The following is an 18,114-nucleotide window of genomic DNA, read 5'->3' as shown; positions in this document are numbered from 1 at the left end:
ATGGACACAATGTGCCTGTTTCTGTGCTGTATAACTATGACTAAACTATTCCAAAACATACAAAATGGTAAGAATGAGAATATAAAAGTAAATGGTAACATTCTTAAAGGGGATGCAGGAACAGAGAGACCTGGAGGTGTAGGTACACAAGTCTGAAGGTGGCAGGACAAATTGAGAAGACTGGGGGGGGGAAAAAAATGGAATTCTTGGCTTTATTAAGAGAGGCACTGAGTACAAAAGCAAAGAGGTTATGGTAAACCTTTGCAAAATACTGGTTAGGCCTTAGCTGAAGTAGTGTTCAATTCTGGGCTCCATACTAGGAAGGATGTGAAGACCTTGGAGAGGACGCAGAGATTTACTAGAATGGTATCAGGGATGAAGGACTTCAGTCATGTGGAGAGACTAGAGAAGGTTAAGATAAAACAAAATGAAGAGAGGGTGTATGATGCATGCCATGTGAATTCTTCAAGCAAGAACCAGGCCAAATACAATAAGCTGAGAGGGGAAGTAAAAGAGGAAAAGACAGGCAAAGGGAGAATACGAGAACAGAATGGCAGTTAAAATAAAAGGGAACCCAAAAACCTTCTACCGGCATGTAAATAGTTAAGCAGATAAGAGATGAAGTGGGGCTATTAGGAACGAAGACTGCGATATATGCGTAGAGGCGCAGGACAAGGCTAGAATACTTAATGAGTACTTTGAATTGTTGTTTACAAAGGAAGAGGATGCTGACAAAATAGAAGTGGAAATGCTAGAGGTAATGGATGACGTGAAAATTGATAGGAAGGATATACTGGAAAGGGTAGCTATGCTAAGAGTGGATATGTCACCTGGTCTAGATGGCTTGCATCCAAGTTTGCTGAAGGAAGTGAGAGTGGAGATAGCAGAAGGGCTTGCCATAATCTTCCAATCTTCCCCAAATACGGGGGAGGTGTCAGAAGACTGGAGAGTGGCAAATATAACATCCTTATTGAAGAAAGGGTGTAAGGACAGTCCTAACAACTACAGACCAGTTGGTTTATCAGTGGTAAGGTTTTAGAAACAATAATCAGGGGGGGAAAAAAACAAGCACTTGGAGAAGTTTGAGTTAAAGATAGCCAGCAGACTGTGCTTGACTAATCCAATTAAATTTTTTGATGAAGTAACAGAGAAGGTTGATGAAGGGAATGCAATGGATGTTTTCTATATGAATTTTAAGAAAGTGTTTGACAAAGTACCACATAAAAGGCTGTTTAACAAAACTGAGGCTCATGGAATAGGAGGGTCAGTATCAGCTTGGATTAAAAAAAAACTGGCTTAAGGGCAAAAACAAGTCATTGTAAAATGGTTGTTTTTCAGACTGGAGGATAGTAGACAGTGGTGTTCCCCAAGGGTCAGTGCTAGGACCACTGTTTTTTTGCTATATATAAAGGACTTACATATTGGAATATGGAGTAAAATTCTAAAATTTGATGATACCAAACTTGTAGGTGTGGCAGACAGTGAGGAAGATAGCAATCGACTGCAACAGAACATAGATAGGCTAGCAGAAAGGGCAGACAATTAGCAGATGGAATTTAATACACAAGTGTGAGGTGATGCATTTTGGCAGAAGGGATAGGGAAAGGCAATATCTTAATGGTGCAATTCTAAAGAGTGTGCAGGTACAGAGGGATTTGGGGATGGATGTGCATAGATCTTTGAAGATGGTAGGACATCTTGAGTGATTAGCAAAGCATATGGGATCTTGGCCTTCATAAATTGAGGCATTAACTACAAAAGCAAGGAAGTTATGCTGAACCTTTAGAAAGCTCTGTTAGACCCCAACTGGAGTACAGCATTCAGTTATGGTCACTACACCTTAAAAAGGATGCGAGGGCCCTCAAGAGGGTGCAGAGGAGATTTACCAAAATGGCTCCAGGGATGGGGGATTTTAGTTACAAGGTTAGGTTGGAGAAGCTGGGGTTGTTCTCCTTGGAGCAAAGGAGATTGAGGGGAGATTTGATAGAGGTGTACAAGATTATGACAGGTTTAGGCATGGTAGATGAAGAAAAGCTGTTCCCATTAGCTGATCGTACAAGGACTAGGGGACACAAATTTAAGGTTTTGGGCAAGAGATACAAGGGAATGAGAGAAAGAATTTTTTCTTTTTAAATGTAGTGAGTGGTAATGACCTGGAACTCACTGCCTACAAGGGTGGTAGAAGCAGAGACAATGATTGATTTCAAAAAGGAAATTGGATGGGAACATGAGAGAAATAAACTTGCAGGGCTACAGGGATAGAGCCATGGAATGGGCCTGACTGAATTTCTCTAGAGAGCTAGCATGGACTAAACGGCCTCCTTCTGTGCCATGATGACCATGATTGTTGACTCTATGATGTTCAAAATCATGAATGGTTGAGAGTAAACAAGGAGAAACTGTTTCCAGCAGCAGGGTCAGAAACCAGAGGACACAGACTTGAGGTAATTGGCCAAAGAACCACAGAAACATAGAAAAATAGGAGCAGGAATAGGCCATTCAGCCCTTCGAGCCTGCACCGCCATTCAATACGATCATGGCTGATCATCCAAACTCAGTACCCTGTTCCCACTTTCTCCCCATACCCCTTGATCCCTGGTCCAGACAGGAGAACTCTTTTCTAAATGCAGTGATTTATGATCTCGAATGTGTTGCTTTAAAGGGTGGTGGGAACAGATTAACTAGCAACATTCAAAAGGAAACTGGAATAATTGCTTGAAGGGGAAAAATTTTCAGGGTTAAGGGAAGAGTAGGGGAGTGGGACTAATTGATAACACTTTCAAAAGAGCCAACACAAGCACGATGGACCGACTGACGACCTCCTGTGCTAACGTTTCAGATCGATGACCTTTCATCAGAACAGATGAAAGGTCACAGACGTGAAAGATGAACTCTTTCTCTCTCCACTGATGCTACCAGACCTGCTGAGTATTTCCAACATTTTCTGTTTTTATTTCAATTTCCAGCATCCACAGTATTTTGCTTTTGACCTCCATCTGTACCCCTTGAGGAATATAAAGTAGGAAGGAACTTAAGCAAGGAGTCAGGAGAGCTAAAAGGGGTCATGAAAAGTCACTGGCAAACAGGATTAAGGAAAATCCCAAAGCTTTTTATACATATATAAAGAGCAAGAGGGTAGCCAGGGAAAGGGTTGGCCCACTCAAGGACAGAGGAGGGAATCTATGCGTGGAGCCAGAGGAAATGGGCAAGGTGCTAAATGAGTACTTTGCATCAGTATTCACCCAAGAGAAGGAGTTGGTGGATGATAAGTCTAGGGAAGGGAGTGTAGATAGTCTCAGTCATCTCATTATCAAAAAGGTGGTGGTGTTGGGCGTCTTGAAAAACATTAAGGTAGATAAGTCCCCAGGGCCTGATGGCATCTACCCCAGAATACTGAGGAAGGCAAGGGAGGAAATTGCTGGGGCCTTGACAGAAATCTTTGTATCCTCATTGACTACAGGTGAAGTCCCAGAGGACTGGAGAATAGCCAATGTTGTTCCTTTGTTTAAGAAGGGTGGCAAAGATAATCCAGGAAATTACAGGCTGGCGAGCCTTACATCAGCGGTAGGGAAATTGGAGAGGATTCTTCGGGACAGGATTTACTCCCATTTGAAAACAAATGGACTTATTAGCGAGAGGCAGCATGGTTTTTTTGTGAAGGGGAGGTCGTGTCTCACTAACTTGATCGCGTTTTTTGAGGAAGTGACGTAGATGATTGATGAAGGAAGGACAGTGGATGTTGTCTATATGGACTTCAGTAAAGCCTTTGACAAGGTCCCTCATGGCAGACTGGTACAAAAGGTGAAGTCACATGGGATCAGAGGTGAGCTGGCAAGATGGATACAGAACTAGCTGGGTCAGAGAAGACAGAGGGTATCAGTGGAAGGGTGCTTTGCTGAATGGAGGGCTGTGACTAGTGGTGTTCCGCAGGGATCAGTGCTGGGTCCTTTGCTGTTTGTAGTATGTATAAATGATTTGGAGGAATACGTAGCCGGTCTGATTAGTAAGTTTGCGGACGACACAAAGGTTGGTGGAGTTGCAGATAGTGATGAAGATTGTCAGAGGATACAGCAGGATATAAATCGGTTGGAGACTTGGGCAGAGAAATGGCAGATGGAGTTTAACCTGGACAAATGTGAGGTAATGCATTTTGGAAGGTCTAATACAGGTGGGAAGTATACAGTAAATGGCAGAACCCTTAGGAATATCGACAGGCAGAGAGATCTGGGCGTACAGGTCCACAGATCACTGAAAGTGGCAACGCAGGTGGATAAGGTAGTCAAGAAGGTATACGGCATGCTTGCCTTCATCGGTCAGGGCATAGAGTATAAAAATTGGCAAGTCATGCTGCAGCTGTACAGAACCTTAGTTAAGCCACACTTGGAATATTGCGTACAATTCTGGTCGCCACACTACCAGAAGGATGTGCAGGCTTTGGAGAGGGTACAGAAGAGGTTTATCTGGATGTTGCCTGGTCTGGAGGGTATTAGCTATGAGGAGAGGTTGGATAAAACTCTGAATGTTTTCACTGGAACGACAGAGGTGGTGGGGCGACATGATAGAGGTTTACAGAGTTAGGAGTGGCATGGACAGAGTGGATAGTCAGAAGCTTTTTCCCAGGGTGGAAGTGTCAGTTACTAGGGGACATAGATTTAAGGTGAGAGGGGCAAAGTTTAGAGGGGATGTGCGAGGCAAGTTTTTTTTTTTTAAACACAGAGGGTGGTGAGTGCCTGGAACTTGCTGCCGGGGGAGGTGGTGGAAGCAGATACGATAGCGACGTTTAAGAGACATCTTGACAAATATATGAATAGGATGGGAATAGACGGATACGCTCCCCAGAAGTGCAGAAGGTTTTAGTTTAGACAGGCATCAAGATCGGTGCAGGCTTGGAAGGCTGAATGGCCTGTTCCTGTGCTGTACTGTTCTTTGTTCATTCTATGGTTCTGTAAAATCCCCTCCCATCAAAGCAGAGAGTAAAGCAGCTCAGCATGAGGCATCCAATATTGGACTATCACACCACAGGTCTCACACCAAACAGTCGCTCACAGCAGTAGCTGGCTTGATCCAATTGCTGGTGTCAAATGTGGCAAAATTACTTTTGACACAGTCATTGGCTACACAACTGCTGTATGTTGGAAGCCTGTAGTACCAACACAACAGTTGCAAGATTTAAAACAGCTTCTGCGCAAGTTGGAAAGGCCCAGAACTGAGCAGAGAAAACATAAGCAGCAAGTAAAGAGCAAAAAAAAAAGCAAAATGCTGGCAACTCCTCTTTGGAGACAGCAGCCAAGCCCAGGGAGATTGCCCCTGCTAGTCTTCAAATATTGGCCGTGGAGCATTTCATGTCCACCTGAACAGGCGGACAGGGTATGAGTTTAACATCTCATCTGAAAGACAGGAGCTCTGACAGTGCAGTGCTCTCTCTGCCCTGCAGTATCAGCTTGGATTATTGGCTCAAATCCTGGAACACAACCTGACTCGGAGAAAAGAGGGCTCCCATTGAGCTATACTGAAAACACTAGATTTACAGGAAGCCTGCCCCTTTAACACTGGGGAAACCTGCCCCTGGCCCAGTCTATTCCAAGGTGAAAAGTCAAGCTTTCCATATCTTCCCAACTCAAGATCAGCAAGAGTGTCATACACTTCACGGCCCTCCAATCCTAACACCAAAACGACAGGGTATACTTTAGTAAAGCTAACTTAACTGTCAGTTGCAAAGTGCAGCAGGTTTCCTTGACAATTACTGGCCATTCTGGGGAGTCGCAGGAGCAGCAAGAAAGTCTAATCCCATCACAGAAACCCCTTTCTCAAAGAGCTGATTAGATTAGAGATACAGCACTGAAACAGGCCCTTCGGCCCACTGAGTTTGTGCCGAACATCAACCACCCATTTATACTAATCCTACACTAATCCCATATTCCTACCAAACATCCCCACCTGTCCCTATATTTCCCTACCACCTACCTACACTAGTGACAATTTATAATGGCCAATTTACCTATCAACCTGCAAGTCTTTTGGCTTGTGGGAGGAAACCGGAGCACCCGGAGAAAACCCACGCAGACACAGGGAGAACTTGCAAACTCCACACAGGCAGTACACGGAATCGAACACGGGTCCCTGGAGCTGTGAGGCTGCGGTGCTAACCACTGCGCCGCCCTAGCTTGTACCAATATCCAGTGATGCACAAACACTATCCAGTTATCGGAAAGGACGTTGCTTAATCTGTAGCCACACACCCAGACATTGTGGTAAATATAAAATGGAACGCAAGATCACTAATGAATACTGCTCATCCCTACACAGGCAGCCCACAGCTTCAGTGGGAGGATGCTAATTATACGAGCCGCTGCACATCTAGTCACAAGCAGAGGAAGTTATTTTTAGAAATGTAACAACTTCTGACAGGGCTGAGGTTGGGGTGGGCGGGGGTGGTGCAGGAGCAGTGCGGTGGCCAAGGGGATGAAGTCAGTCCAAGGAAGCAGGATAATTATATAGACTATACACAGATGTCACATGTTCTTCCTGAACCTGAACAGATGAGGGTTACAGTGAACACTACAGCAGTACACCGTTACCCTCACTCTGCAGTGTACACTAGGGTATGCAGCCACTTACCCCGGTTTGGCTCCTGATAAACCACAGCTTTGCCAAGTTCAACTCCGAGTCGTCTAAAGAAAAACAAACAAACAGGGAGGTGATTAAAAGGATTATAACTACAGTCTCAGTGCTGTTCATACTTTGATCAGTATAGTTACATGCTGGGTCTGAGACTCAGTTACCAATGGCTGTTGTACTTGAAGCCACAAGGCAAGGAGACACTCCAAGAACCAAAGCCAAGCAATTACTGTTTTCTTTCAACTTAACTTTTAGGTAAATGGTTATATTAACTCAAGCATTCACTGGTCTATGAAAGATCAGACAAACTGTATAATTTTCATTTCAAAAACATGCAGAACTGGCTTTCTTTGGTTCAATTAAGTTTAAGTACTGCATGAGAAGTTAGGATTTTTTTTCCTTGTAGAGAAGGCTGAGAGGTGATTTGATAGGTATTCAAAATCATGAGGGGTCTGGACAGAGTAGAGAGAGAGAAACTGTTCCCACTTGTGAAAAGATTGAGAATGAGAGAGCACAGATTTCAAGTATTTGGTAAGAGAAGCAAAACTTTCACACAGCGAAAGGTTAAGGTCTGGAATGCATTGCCGGAGAACGTGGTGGAGACAGGTTCAATTGAAGCATTCAAAATGGAATTAGATTGTTATATGAAAAAGGAAGAATGTGCAGGGTTATGGGGAGAAGGCAGAGGGATGGCACTAAGTGAACTGCTCTTTTGGAGAGCCAGTGCAGACACGATGGGCCAAATGGCCTCCTTCTGCACTGTAACAATTCTGTAATTCGATAAGAAATTTTATCGTATACAAGTATAAAATTTCCCTCAACATTATTCTCGCAAGTTTTAATAGTTCAAAAGCTAGGCACGGACAGAAAAGTTGGGATCTAATTAAGGGAGCAATTCAAGTTGATCATTCACTGTCCTGTAACCCTGCATCACTGGAGACCTTGCAAGGACAAAGCATTGTAAAATGGAGACCTCAGTAAATGCACCTGACCCTTACAAAAGGCAGCATTCGATTAATGGAATGAAGAAGGAAGTGCGGAAATCAGAATTTATTCCACTTGCACGGAAACCATTCTGTCACTCTACCTGCTATTACACAATACACCTCATCAATTAAGTTACTCACCACAAAATTACTCCTTCAGAATTATTATTCATTCATCCATCCATCCATCCACCCATGGGATGTAAGCATCGTGGCATTTATTGCTCATTCTTAACTTCCCTTAGGAAGCTGGAGAGCTACCTTCTTGAATACAACTCAGTGGCTTGCTAGGCCATTTCAAGAGGGCAGTTAAGAGTCAACCACATTGGTATAGGTCTGGAGTCATATATAAAAGTCAGTCTGGGCAAAGACGGCAGACTTCCTTCTACCAAAGGGCATTAGTGAACCAGATCGGTTTTTAATGACAATCCAGTAGTTTCGTGATCACCATTACCGAAACTAGCACTTTAGTCCAGATTTATTTAGTTAATGGAATTTAAATTCCCCCCAGTTGCCGTGGCAGGATTTGATCTCACATCTCTGGATGATTAGCCCAGACCTCTGGATTACTAACCCAGTATCACTATGCTACTCTTCCCTCAAAATGTATCAATTAGATTTCTAAAACCAGTTATAAAATATAAAGGATCCAAACCAGGAGTGTAATAGGCAAAGAGCAGATAGCTGCTGTAAGTTTATCATTGTTGTGCAACAGATGACTGCTTAATACATGACGTATAGGGATCACAGTACAACCAGGGTTATAATTACTATCAACAAAGAATAAGGTCATGAAAACATCTCTGAAACATTTAGTAACTCAGGGCATTAACCCACCCTGAGTAACCTCTTTATCTGAGGATTTCTCAGATGGAGGGAGCTTTACTCTGTACCGAACCCATGCTGTACTTGTCCTAGGAGTATTCGATGGAGACAGTGCAGAGGGAGCTTTACTCTGTATCTCACCCTGTCCTGTACTTGCCCTGGGAGTCTTTAATGCTGAGAGTGTAGAATTTTAGAAAAAAATGCATCCAACCCACTTCACTGAGAACATTTAAAAATTACATGGATATGTACTTGAAGTGCCATAACCTACAAGGCTATGAACCAAGAGCTAGAAAGCGGGATTATTGCCGGTCAGCAGAGACATGATGGGCCGAATGGTCTTTTTCCATGCTGTAAATTTCTATGATTCTAAGCTATGTATTAAAAGAAGGTCCAGTGTGACAGTTTCAGAGATGTATAAAACTCCTTCAGTTGTGTGAACACCTCTGTTACTGGCAACATGAGCCATTACCTAATGAAAATGTATGAACCGCTATCACTAATGGAATGGAAACAGAGCTTCGGGTTGAATAGGACACTTAGAAGGAGTGCCATCAGGTTCAGCCTGAGCAAACAGCTAGGAGGAACAACAAGTAATAGTTTAGAGTCCCATCAACATTTAACTGGAAGTAATTCTGCCTCACCACAGCAGGAAGACATTTCAGCAGAAAATGCTGAAGTCTCGGGTGTGTCAGAGAGGTGAAGCAATTTCAATGTTAATTGATTATGTCATCAAGTTGTAGTGTATAAGTGAGAAAGACAGCCGAAGTTAGAACGGTGTTGTAAGGAAAACTGATGTTTCGCATGGAAAGTGAAGCAACAGCTGGAGTTGTGTTGGTTAGTTAGGGACTGGAAAAAGCAGTGGCAGAGGCATTGTAGGAGAATGGAGTGATCAACTACTAATCATTTGGACTTCAATGTGGAAGGCATGATTGGGAAATTTGCAGATGACACAGAAATTGGCCATCTACTTGATAGTGAAGAGGATAGCTGTAGACTCCAGAATCATATCAATGGTATGGTCGACTGGATGGAAAAGTGGCAAATGGAATTCAATCCAGATAAGTGTGAGGTAATGCATTTGAGGAGGGCAAATAAAGCGAGAGAATACACGATAAACAGGAGGATACTGAGAGGGGTAGAAGTAGTGAGACACCTTGGAGTACATGCCCACGGGTCTCTGAAGGACAGGTAGATAAAGTGGTGAAGGGATATGGAATGCTTTCCTTTATTGGCTGAGGAAAATAATACAAAAGCAAGGATGTAATGCTGAAACTGTATAAAACGCTGGTTAGGCCACAGCTGGAGTATTGTGTACAGTTCTGGTCAGCACGTTACAGGAAGGGACACAACTGCTCTGGAGAGAGTACAGGGGAGATTTACAAGAATGTTGCAGCTATGAGGAAAGATTGGATCAGCTAGGGTTGTTTTCCTTAGAACAGAAGAGGCTGAGGGGAAACTTAATTGAGGTGTATAAAATTATGAGGGTGTTAGATAGAGTAGACAGGAAGGATCCATTTCCCCTAACGAGAGGTCAATTACCAGGGGGCACAGATTTAAGGTGATTGGTAGGATTAGAGAGGACATGAGGAAATACTTTTTCACCCAGAGGGTGGTGGGTGCCTGGAATTTACTGCCTGGATCAATGATGGAGGCAGAAACCCTCAACTCATTTAAAAAAGGTACCTGGACCTGCACCTGAAGTGCTGTAACCCACAAGGCTACAGACCAGGTGCTAGAAGGTGGGATTAGATTGGGCAGCTATTTTTTTCAGCCGGCACGGACATGATGGGCTGAATGGCCTTTCTGTGCCTCAACTTTTCTACAGTTCTACATCGAAGTTCAGAGTGAGTAATGTATCACAGCCAATCCAGACATCACGAACAACTGACAGGGGATTCTGGACAGGACCATATATGATGGACAGAGTTAGCGAGCAGCTCAAAGCTCTGCAGTCTTGCCACATCCAGTCTTAACAATGGTGACAATTAAGCACCTAACAGGAGGGGGTTCCATGAACATCCCAATTCTGAACAATGGTGGAGTCTTTTGCACACACATGCTAGACAAGGCTACACCGTTTGCAACAGGTTTCAGCCAAAAGTGCCGTGTGGATGACCTTCTCTGCCACCTCCCGAGATTCCCACCATCACAGATACCAAGCTTCAGCTAAATCCATTTATTCCACATGAAACGGCTGAGCACACTGGATATAGCAAAGGCAATGGGCCCAACAACATTGTGATTGTTATGCTTAAGCCATGTACTCCAGAAGCAGCAGTGCCTCTAGCCAAGCCGTTCCAGTACAGCTACAACTTTGGCATCTACCAGAATGTGGAAAGTTACCCAGGTATGCCCTGTCCACAAAAAGTAGGATAAAGCCAATTTGGACAACTACTGCCCCAGTCTTCTCAATCAGCAACATGTTGGAAGATGCTATCAAGCAGCATTTACGCACCAGTAACTATTTCCAACAAGAATCAACCACCTCCCCTTGGCATTCAACAGCATTACCACTGCCAAATCCCCCAGCATCTTGGGGGCGGGGGTGGTCACCGTTGACCAGAAACTTAACCGGACCAACCACTTAAATACTGTAGCTACAAGAGGTCAGGGGCTGGGTATTCTGCAGCAAGTGACTCACCAGCCTTCTAAAAACCCAAAGACTTTCCACCATTTGAGGCACAAATCAGGATGGTGATAGAATACAGTCCACTTGCCTGGATGAGTGCAGCTACACTACTCAAAGTTTGACATCTCCCAAGACAAAGCAACCCGTATTACTAGCACCCCATCCATCATCTTAAACATTGACTGCCTCCACCACCGGCACAGCAACAGCAGTGTGTACCATCTACAAGATGCATTAAAGCAACTCACCAAGGATCCTTCGACAGCACCTTCCAAACCTGTGACCTCTACCACCTAGAAGGACAAAAGCACCAGGTGCATGGGAACACCAGCACCTGTAAGTTCTCTTCCCTCACACACCATCATGACTTGGAAATATTATATCAGCGTTCCTTCCTTGTCGCTGGGTCAAAAACCTGGAACTCCCTTTCCAGCACTGCGAGAACACCTCCACCACAGGGACTGCAGCAGTTCAAGGTGGCAGCTCACTGCCACCTTCTCAACAGCAATCGGGGATGGGCAATAAAGTCTGCCCTTACCTGCGATACGCACATCGCATGAATAAAAAAAAAAAAAAAAAATTCAAACTGCTCACCAATGCCCAGTTTGGATTCGACCAGGACCATTTGGCTCCAGACCTCATTACAGACTTACGAACAGTTCTGATGAAAGGTCACAGACCTGAAATGTTCACACTGTTTCTCTCTCCACAGATGCTGCCAGACCTGAGTATTTCCAGCAGTTACTGTTTTTATTTCAGAGTGCCAGCATCCACAGTATTTTGCTTTTATCCCAGTTAACTACAGGCCAGCCATTTTAAACTCTGTGGGGGGAAAGCTTTCAGAAACAATAATTCAGGACAAAGTTCAGAGCCACTTGGACAAATATGGATTAGTTAAGGAAAACCAGCATAGATTTAAGGACAAATTGTGTTTAACTAACCTGCTTGAGTCTTTTGATGAGGTAACAGGGAGGGTTGATGAGAGGGCAATGCGGTTGATGTGGTGTGCGTGGATTTTCAAAAGTCATTTGACAAAATGCCACATAGGCTTGTGAACAAGGTTAGAGCCCGTGGAATAAAACAGTAGCAGCACGGATAATGGATAGGAAATTGCCTGAGTGACAGGAAATAAATTTTGAACAGATCTAGCAATGCAAAACAGGGCAGAAATGAGGCACTGTGGGCCATCAGCAGAATTGTACTCAACCACAATTTGTAACCTCACAGCCTGGTATATCCCCCACTCTACCATTACCAAGCTGGGAAATCAACCCTGGTTCAATGAAGAGTGCACAGGCCATGCCAGGAGCAGCACCAGACATACCTCAAAATGAGGTGTCAACCTGATGAAGCTACAACACAGGACTACGTGCATACCAAACAGCATAAGCAGCATGCGATAGACAGAGTTAAGCGATCCCATAACAGTTCAGATCTAAGCTCTGCTTGCACCGTGAACGGTGGTGGACAATTAAACTGGAGGAGGTGGCTCTACAAACATCCCCATCTTCAATGATGGGGGAGCCCAAACCTAGTGCAAAAGACAAGGCTGAAGCATTTGCAATAACCCTCAGCCAGAAGTGCCGAATGGATGATCCATCTTGACCTCCTCCTGAAGTCCCCAGCATCACAGATGCCAGTCTTCAGCCAATCTGATGCACTCTGCATGATATCAAGAAACGACTGAGGTACTGGATACAGCAAAGGCTACAGGCCCTGATAACATTCCGGCAACAGTACTGAAGACCTGTGCTCCGGAACTTGCCGCGTCCCTAGCCAAGCTGTTCCAGTACAGCTACAACACTGGCATCTACCCGGCAATGTGGAAAATTGCCCAGTTATGTCCTGTACACAAAAAGCAGGACAAATCTGACCCAGCCAATTACCACCCCATCAGTTTATTCTTGATCAGTAAAATGAGGGAAGGAGTCATCAACAGTGCTATCAAGCAGCACTTGCTTAGCAATAACCTGCTCAGTAACGCTCAGTTTGGGTTCCGCCAGGGCCACTCAGCTCCTGATCTCGTTACAGCCTTGGTTCAAACATGAACAAAAGAGCTGAACTCAAGAGGTGAGGTGTGTGACCGCCCTTGACATCAAGACAGCATTTGACAGAGTATAGTATCAAGGAGCCCTAGCAAAACTGGAGTCAATGGGAATTAGGGGGGAAAACTCTCCACTGGTTGGAGTCATACCTAGTACAAAGGAAGATGGTTGTTGTTGTTGGAGGACAATTATCTCAGCTCCAGGACGTCACTGCAGGAGTTCCTCAGGGTGGTGTCCTAGGCCCAACCATCTTCAGTTGCTTCATCTATGACCTTCCTTCAAATCACAAGGTCAGAAGTGGGGATGTTCGCTGATAATTGCACACAATGTTCAGCACCATTCTCGCCTCCTCAGATACTGAAGCAGTCCATGTAGAAATGCAGCAAGACCTGGACAATATGCAGGCTTGGGCTGATAAGTGGCAAGGAACATTCGTGCCACTCAAGTGCCAGGCAATGACCATCTCTAACAAGAGAGAATCTAACTATCTCCAATTGACATTCAATGGCATTACCATCGCTGAATCCCCCACTATCAACATCCTGGGGGGAAACTGAACTGGTGTAGCCATATAAATACCGTGGCTACAAGAGCAGGTCAGAGGCTCAGAATCCTGCAGCAAGTAACTCACCTCCTGACTCCCCAAAGCCTGTTCTTCATCTACAAGGCACAAGTCAGGAGTGTGATGGAATACTCTCCACTTGCCTGGATGGGTGCAGCTCCAACGCTCAAGAAGCTCGACACCAACCAGGACAAAGCAGCCCGCTTGTTTGGCATCCTTGTCGACAAATATTCATTCCCTCCACCACCGGCACACAGTGGTAGCAATGTGTACCATCTACAAGATGCACTGCAGCAACGCACCAAGGCTACTCAGGCACCACCTTCCAAACCCATGACCTCTACCAACTAGACGGACAAGGGCAGCAGATGTGTGGGAACACCACCACCTGCAAGTTCCCCTCTGTTCCTTCACTGTTGCTGGATCAAAATTCTGGAACGCCCTTCCTAACAGCACTGCGGATGTACCTACCCCACATGGACTGCAGCGGATCAAGAAGGCAGCTCACCACCACCTGCTCAAGGGCAATTAGGGATGGGCAATAAATGCTGGCCTAGCCATCCCACAATTCAAAAAACAGAGCTGTTGTGAAGCATTGTTTTTTGGACTGGACCAAGGGAGATAGTGGGGTTCCCCAGGAATCGGTGATGGGAACCCTGCTTTTCTTAATCTGGAGTCAGGCAGGCCCCCACCTGCCAAGAATGAGGCATATTAATTTCACCACATGGACATTAAATTTCAAATTGTTGCTGGGAAAAGGCAGCCTGTTACAAGGACTGCCAGACCTTGGGTGAAAAAAAAAAACATTTACATACGAACAGACATTAAAGTTAGGGAAGTGCATTCCATTCCCTGCTAAGATGGCAATACACAGAGCCAAGATGTGGTCAGAGCAGTTAACATAGAAAATAGGAGTAGGCCATTCGGCCCTTCGAGCCTGCTCCGCTATTCATTATGATCATGGCTGTTCATCCAACTCAGTAACCTGTTCCCGCTTTCCCCCCGTATCCTTTGACCCCTTTTGCCCCAAGAGCAACATCTAACTCCTTCTTGAAAACACACAATGTTTTCGCCTCAACTGCTTTCTGTGGTAACGAGCTCCACAGGCTCACCACTCTCTGGGTGAAGAAATTTCTCATCTCAGTCCTGAAAGGTTTACCCCATATCCTTAGACTACGACCCCTGGTTCTGGACTCCCCCACCATCGGGAACAGCCTTCCTGCAACTACCCTGTCAAGTCCTGTTATAATTTTATAGGTTTCTATGAGATCCCCCCTCACTCTTCTGAACTCCAGCAAATACAATCCTGACCGACTCAATCTCTCCACGTATGTCAGTCCCACCATCCCAGGAATCAGTCTGGTAAACCTTCACTGCAAGAACACCCTCCACAGCAAGAACATACTTCCTCAGATAAGGAAACCAAAACTGCACACAATATTCTAGGTGTGGCCTCACCAAGGCCCTGTATAATTGCAGCAAGACATCCCTGCTCCTGTACTCGAATCCTCTCGCTATGAAGGCCAACATACCATTTGCCTTTTTTACCACCTTTTGCACCTGCATACTTACCTTCAGCAACTGGTGTACATGAACACCCAGGACTCGCTGCACATTCCCCTCTCAGTTTATAGCCAGATAATAATCTACCTTCCTGTTTTTGCTACCAAAGTGGATAACCTCACATTATCCACATTATACTGCAACTGCCATGCATTAGCCCACTCACTCAACTTGTCCAAATCACCCTGAAGCGCCTCTGCATCCTCCTCATAACTCACCCTCCCACCCTGTTTTGTGTCATCTGCAAATCTGGAGATATTATATTTAGTTCCCTCATCTAAATCATTAATATATATTGTGAATAGCTGGGGTCCTAGCACCGATCCCTGCAGTACCCCACTAGTCACTGCCTGCCATTCGGAAAAAGACCCGTTTATCCCTACTGTTTCCTGTCTGCCAACCAATTTTCCATCCATCGCAATACACTATCCCCAATCCCATGCGCTTTAATTTTACACACTAAGGTCTTAAGTGGGACTTTGACAAAAGCCTTCTGAAAGTCCAAATAAACCATATCCACTGGCTCCCCCTCATCAACTCTACTAGTTACATCCTCGAAGAATTCTCGTAGATTTGTCAAGTATTTCCCTTTCATAAATTCATGCTGACTCTGTCCGATTCTACCACTGTTTTCTAAGTGCTCTGCTATAAAATCTTTGATAATGGACTCTAGAATTTTCCCTACCAATATCAGGCTGACTGGTCTATAATTCCCTGCTTTCTCTCTACCTCCCTTTGTAAATAGTGGGGTTACATCAGCTACCCTCCAATCTGTAGGAACTGTTCCAGAGTCTATAGAAACTTGGAAGATGACCACCATTCACGATTTCTTGGGCCACTTCCTTAAGTACTCTGGGATGCATACCATCAGGCCCTGGGGATTTATCGGCCAAAAATATCAATTTCTCCAACGCCATTTCTCTACTAATACGGATTTCTTTCAGTTCCTCCCTCTCACTAAACCCTGTGTTCCCCAACATTTCTGGTATGTTATTTGTGTCCTTCTTTGTGAAGACAGAACAAAGTATGCATTTAGTTGGTCAGCCATTTCTTTATTCCCCATAATAAACTCCCCTGTTTCTGACTGCAAGGGACCTACATTTGTCTTCACCAATCTTTTTCTCTTCACATAACTATAGAAATTTTTAGTCAGTTTTTATGTTCCCCGCAAGCTTGCTCTCGTACTCTATTTTCCCCTTCTTAATTAATCCCTTGGTCCTCCTTTGCTGAATTCTAAACTGCTCCCAATCCTCTGGTCTGTTTTTTCTGGCAAATTTGTATGCCTCTTCCTTGGATCTAATGCTATCTCTAATTTCCCTTGTAAGCCATGGTTTGGCTACCTTTCCCATTTTACTTTTGTGCCAGACAGGAATAAACAATTGTTCCAGTTCATCCATGTGCTCTTTAAATGTTTGCCATTGCCCAACCACCGTCATCCCTTTAAGTAACGTTTCCCAATCCGTCATGGCCAACTCGCGCCTCGTACCTTCGTAGTTTCCTTCAAGATTCAGGAACCTAGTCTCAATCATCTACATCACTCTCCATCTTGATGAAGAATTCTATATTATGGTCGCTCATACCCAAGGGGTCTTGCACAACTAGACTGTCAATTATTCCTCTCTCATTACACAATACCCAGTCTAGAATGGCCTGTTCTCTAGTTGGTTCCTCAACGTATTGGTCCAGAAAACCATCCCGTATACACTCCATGAATTCCTCCTCTACGATATTGTGACTATTTTGGTTTGCCCAATCTATATGCAGATTAAAGTCACCCATAATTACAGATGTTCCTTCATCACATGCATCTCTAATTTCCTGTTTAATGCCATTCCCAACATCACCACTACAGTTTGGAGTTCTATATACAACTTCCACTAACTTTTTTCTGCCCCTTAGCGTTTCGCAGCTCTACCCATACATATTCCACATCATCAGAGCTAATATCTTTCCTCACTATTGCGTTAATTTCCTCTTTAACCAGCAATGCAACTCCACCGCCTTTTACTTTTTGTCTGTCCTTCCTAAATACTGAATACCCCTGGATGGTAGCCCCCCCAGTAGTGAAAGAAAGACTGCAGGTGGTCAGAAACAGGACCGTGGCAGGAAACTGACTCCTGCAGTTTTCCTGAACGTGTGCTGGATCAGGCCATGTTCAAACCAGCTCCCCCAGAGGAGACTGAATTAGCACTGCAGGCAGATGACCATGTCTGTCTGAGACTTTTTTTTTGTGGAAAGTTAGGAGACCCAGGGAATGAATTAAATGGATTTTCCCTAGCTGCGGCTCAGTGAGCCGACCCAGTATTGCGAGAGTTAGCACAGGCTGCCCAGTCTGAAAGTGAAGCAGAGAGTCCCTAATTGCCACTATTTGAAGAATAAAGGTACTGATGAGGAAATAGAGTTCTCCTCACAGACTAGAGAGCAAGGAGTGGACAGTAGTTCACGGTGCCACAGAGGTACCAGAGAAATATTGAGAAGGGCCCAGAGACTAGTGGTTGTACATGCCAGTATATGAATGACTGAAGCCTGCATAAGACAGCAGTTTCATCGGCCAAAACTCCACAAAGATGCGGTGGAATACTGCAAGAATTGCCACATGTGCCAGGTTGAGGGGAAACCCCAACCTTCAGTGAAATCTGTACCCTTAAGTCCTGTACCAGTGTTAGGTGGATCCTCCAGAGGGCTGGTGAACTGTAAGGGACCCCCGCTGAGAACAAAAGGGGACAGGCAAGCACAAGGCTGGCAAAAGTTTAGAAAGAGAAGGGCAAAAGTGACCAAGAGGGCAAGTTAAAGGAAGTCCGAAGGAATCCCGGATGAAGACCCTTACTGTCCATCAGCTAACCCTGAAAAAATGTGAAAAGTTAGACCCCACGGCCTCCTATG

The 18,114-nt window shown here is 44.7% G+C and overlaps 1 protein-coding gene across 3 annotated transcripts in view; it reads right to left on the bottom strand.

The window, feature by feature from the left end:
• Positions 1-18,114, bottom strand: part of LOC137359319 (phosphoribosyl pyrophosphate synthase-associated protein 1) — a 63,421-nt gene that overhangs the window by 33,638 nt on the left and 11,669 nt on the right. For all 3 annotated transcript variants that reach the window (XM_068025342.1, XM_068025343.1, XM_068025345.1), the window contains exon 3: positions 6,619-6,671. In XM_068025342.1, the coding sequence (XP_067881443.1) occupies positions 6,619-6,671 (53 nt within the window). The remainder of the gene's footprint in view (positions 1-6,618; positions 6,672-18,114) is intronic.

Source organism: Heterodontus francisci, unplaced genomic scaffold (assembly GCF_036365525.1).
Source record: "Heterodontus francisci isolate sHetFra1 unplaced genomic scaffold, sHetFra1.hap1 HAP1_SCAFFOLD_524, whole genome shotgun sequence".
In the NCBI taxonomy this organism is placed as follows: Eukaryota; Metazoa; Chordata; class Chondrichthyes; order Heterodontiformes; family Heterodontidae; genus Heterodontus; species Heterodontus francisci.
This window is presented reverse-complemented; position numbering and strand designations above follow the sequence as displayed.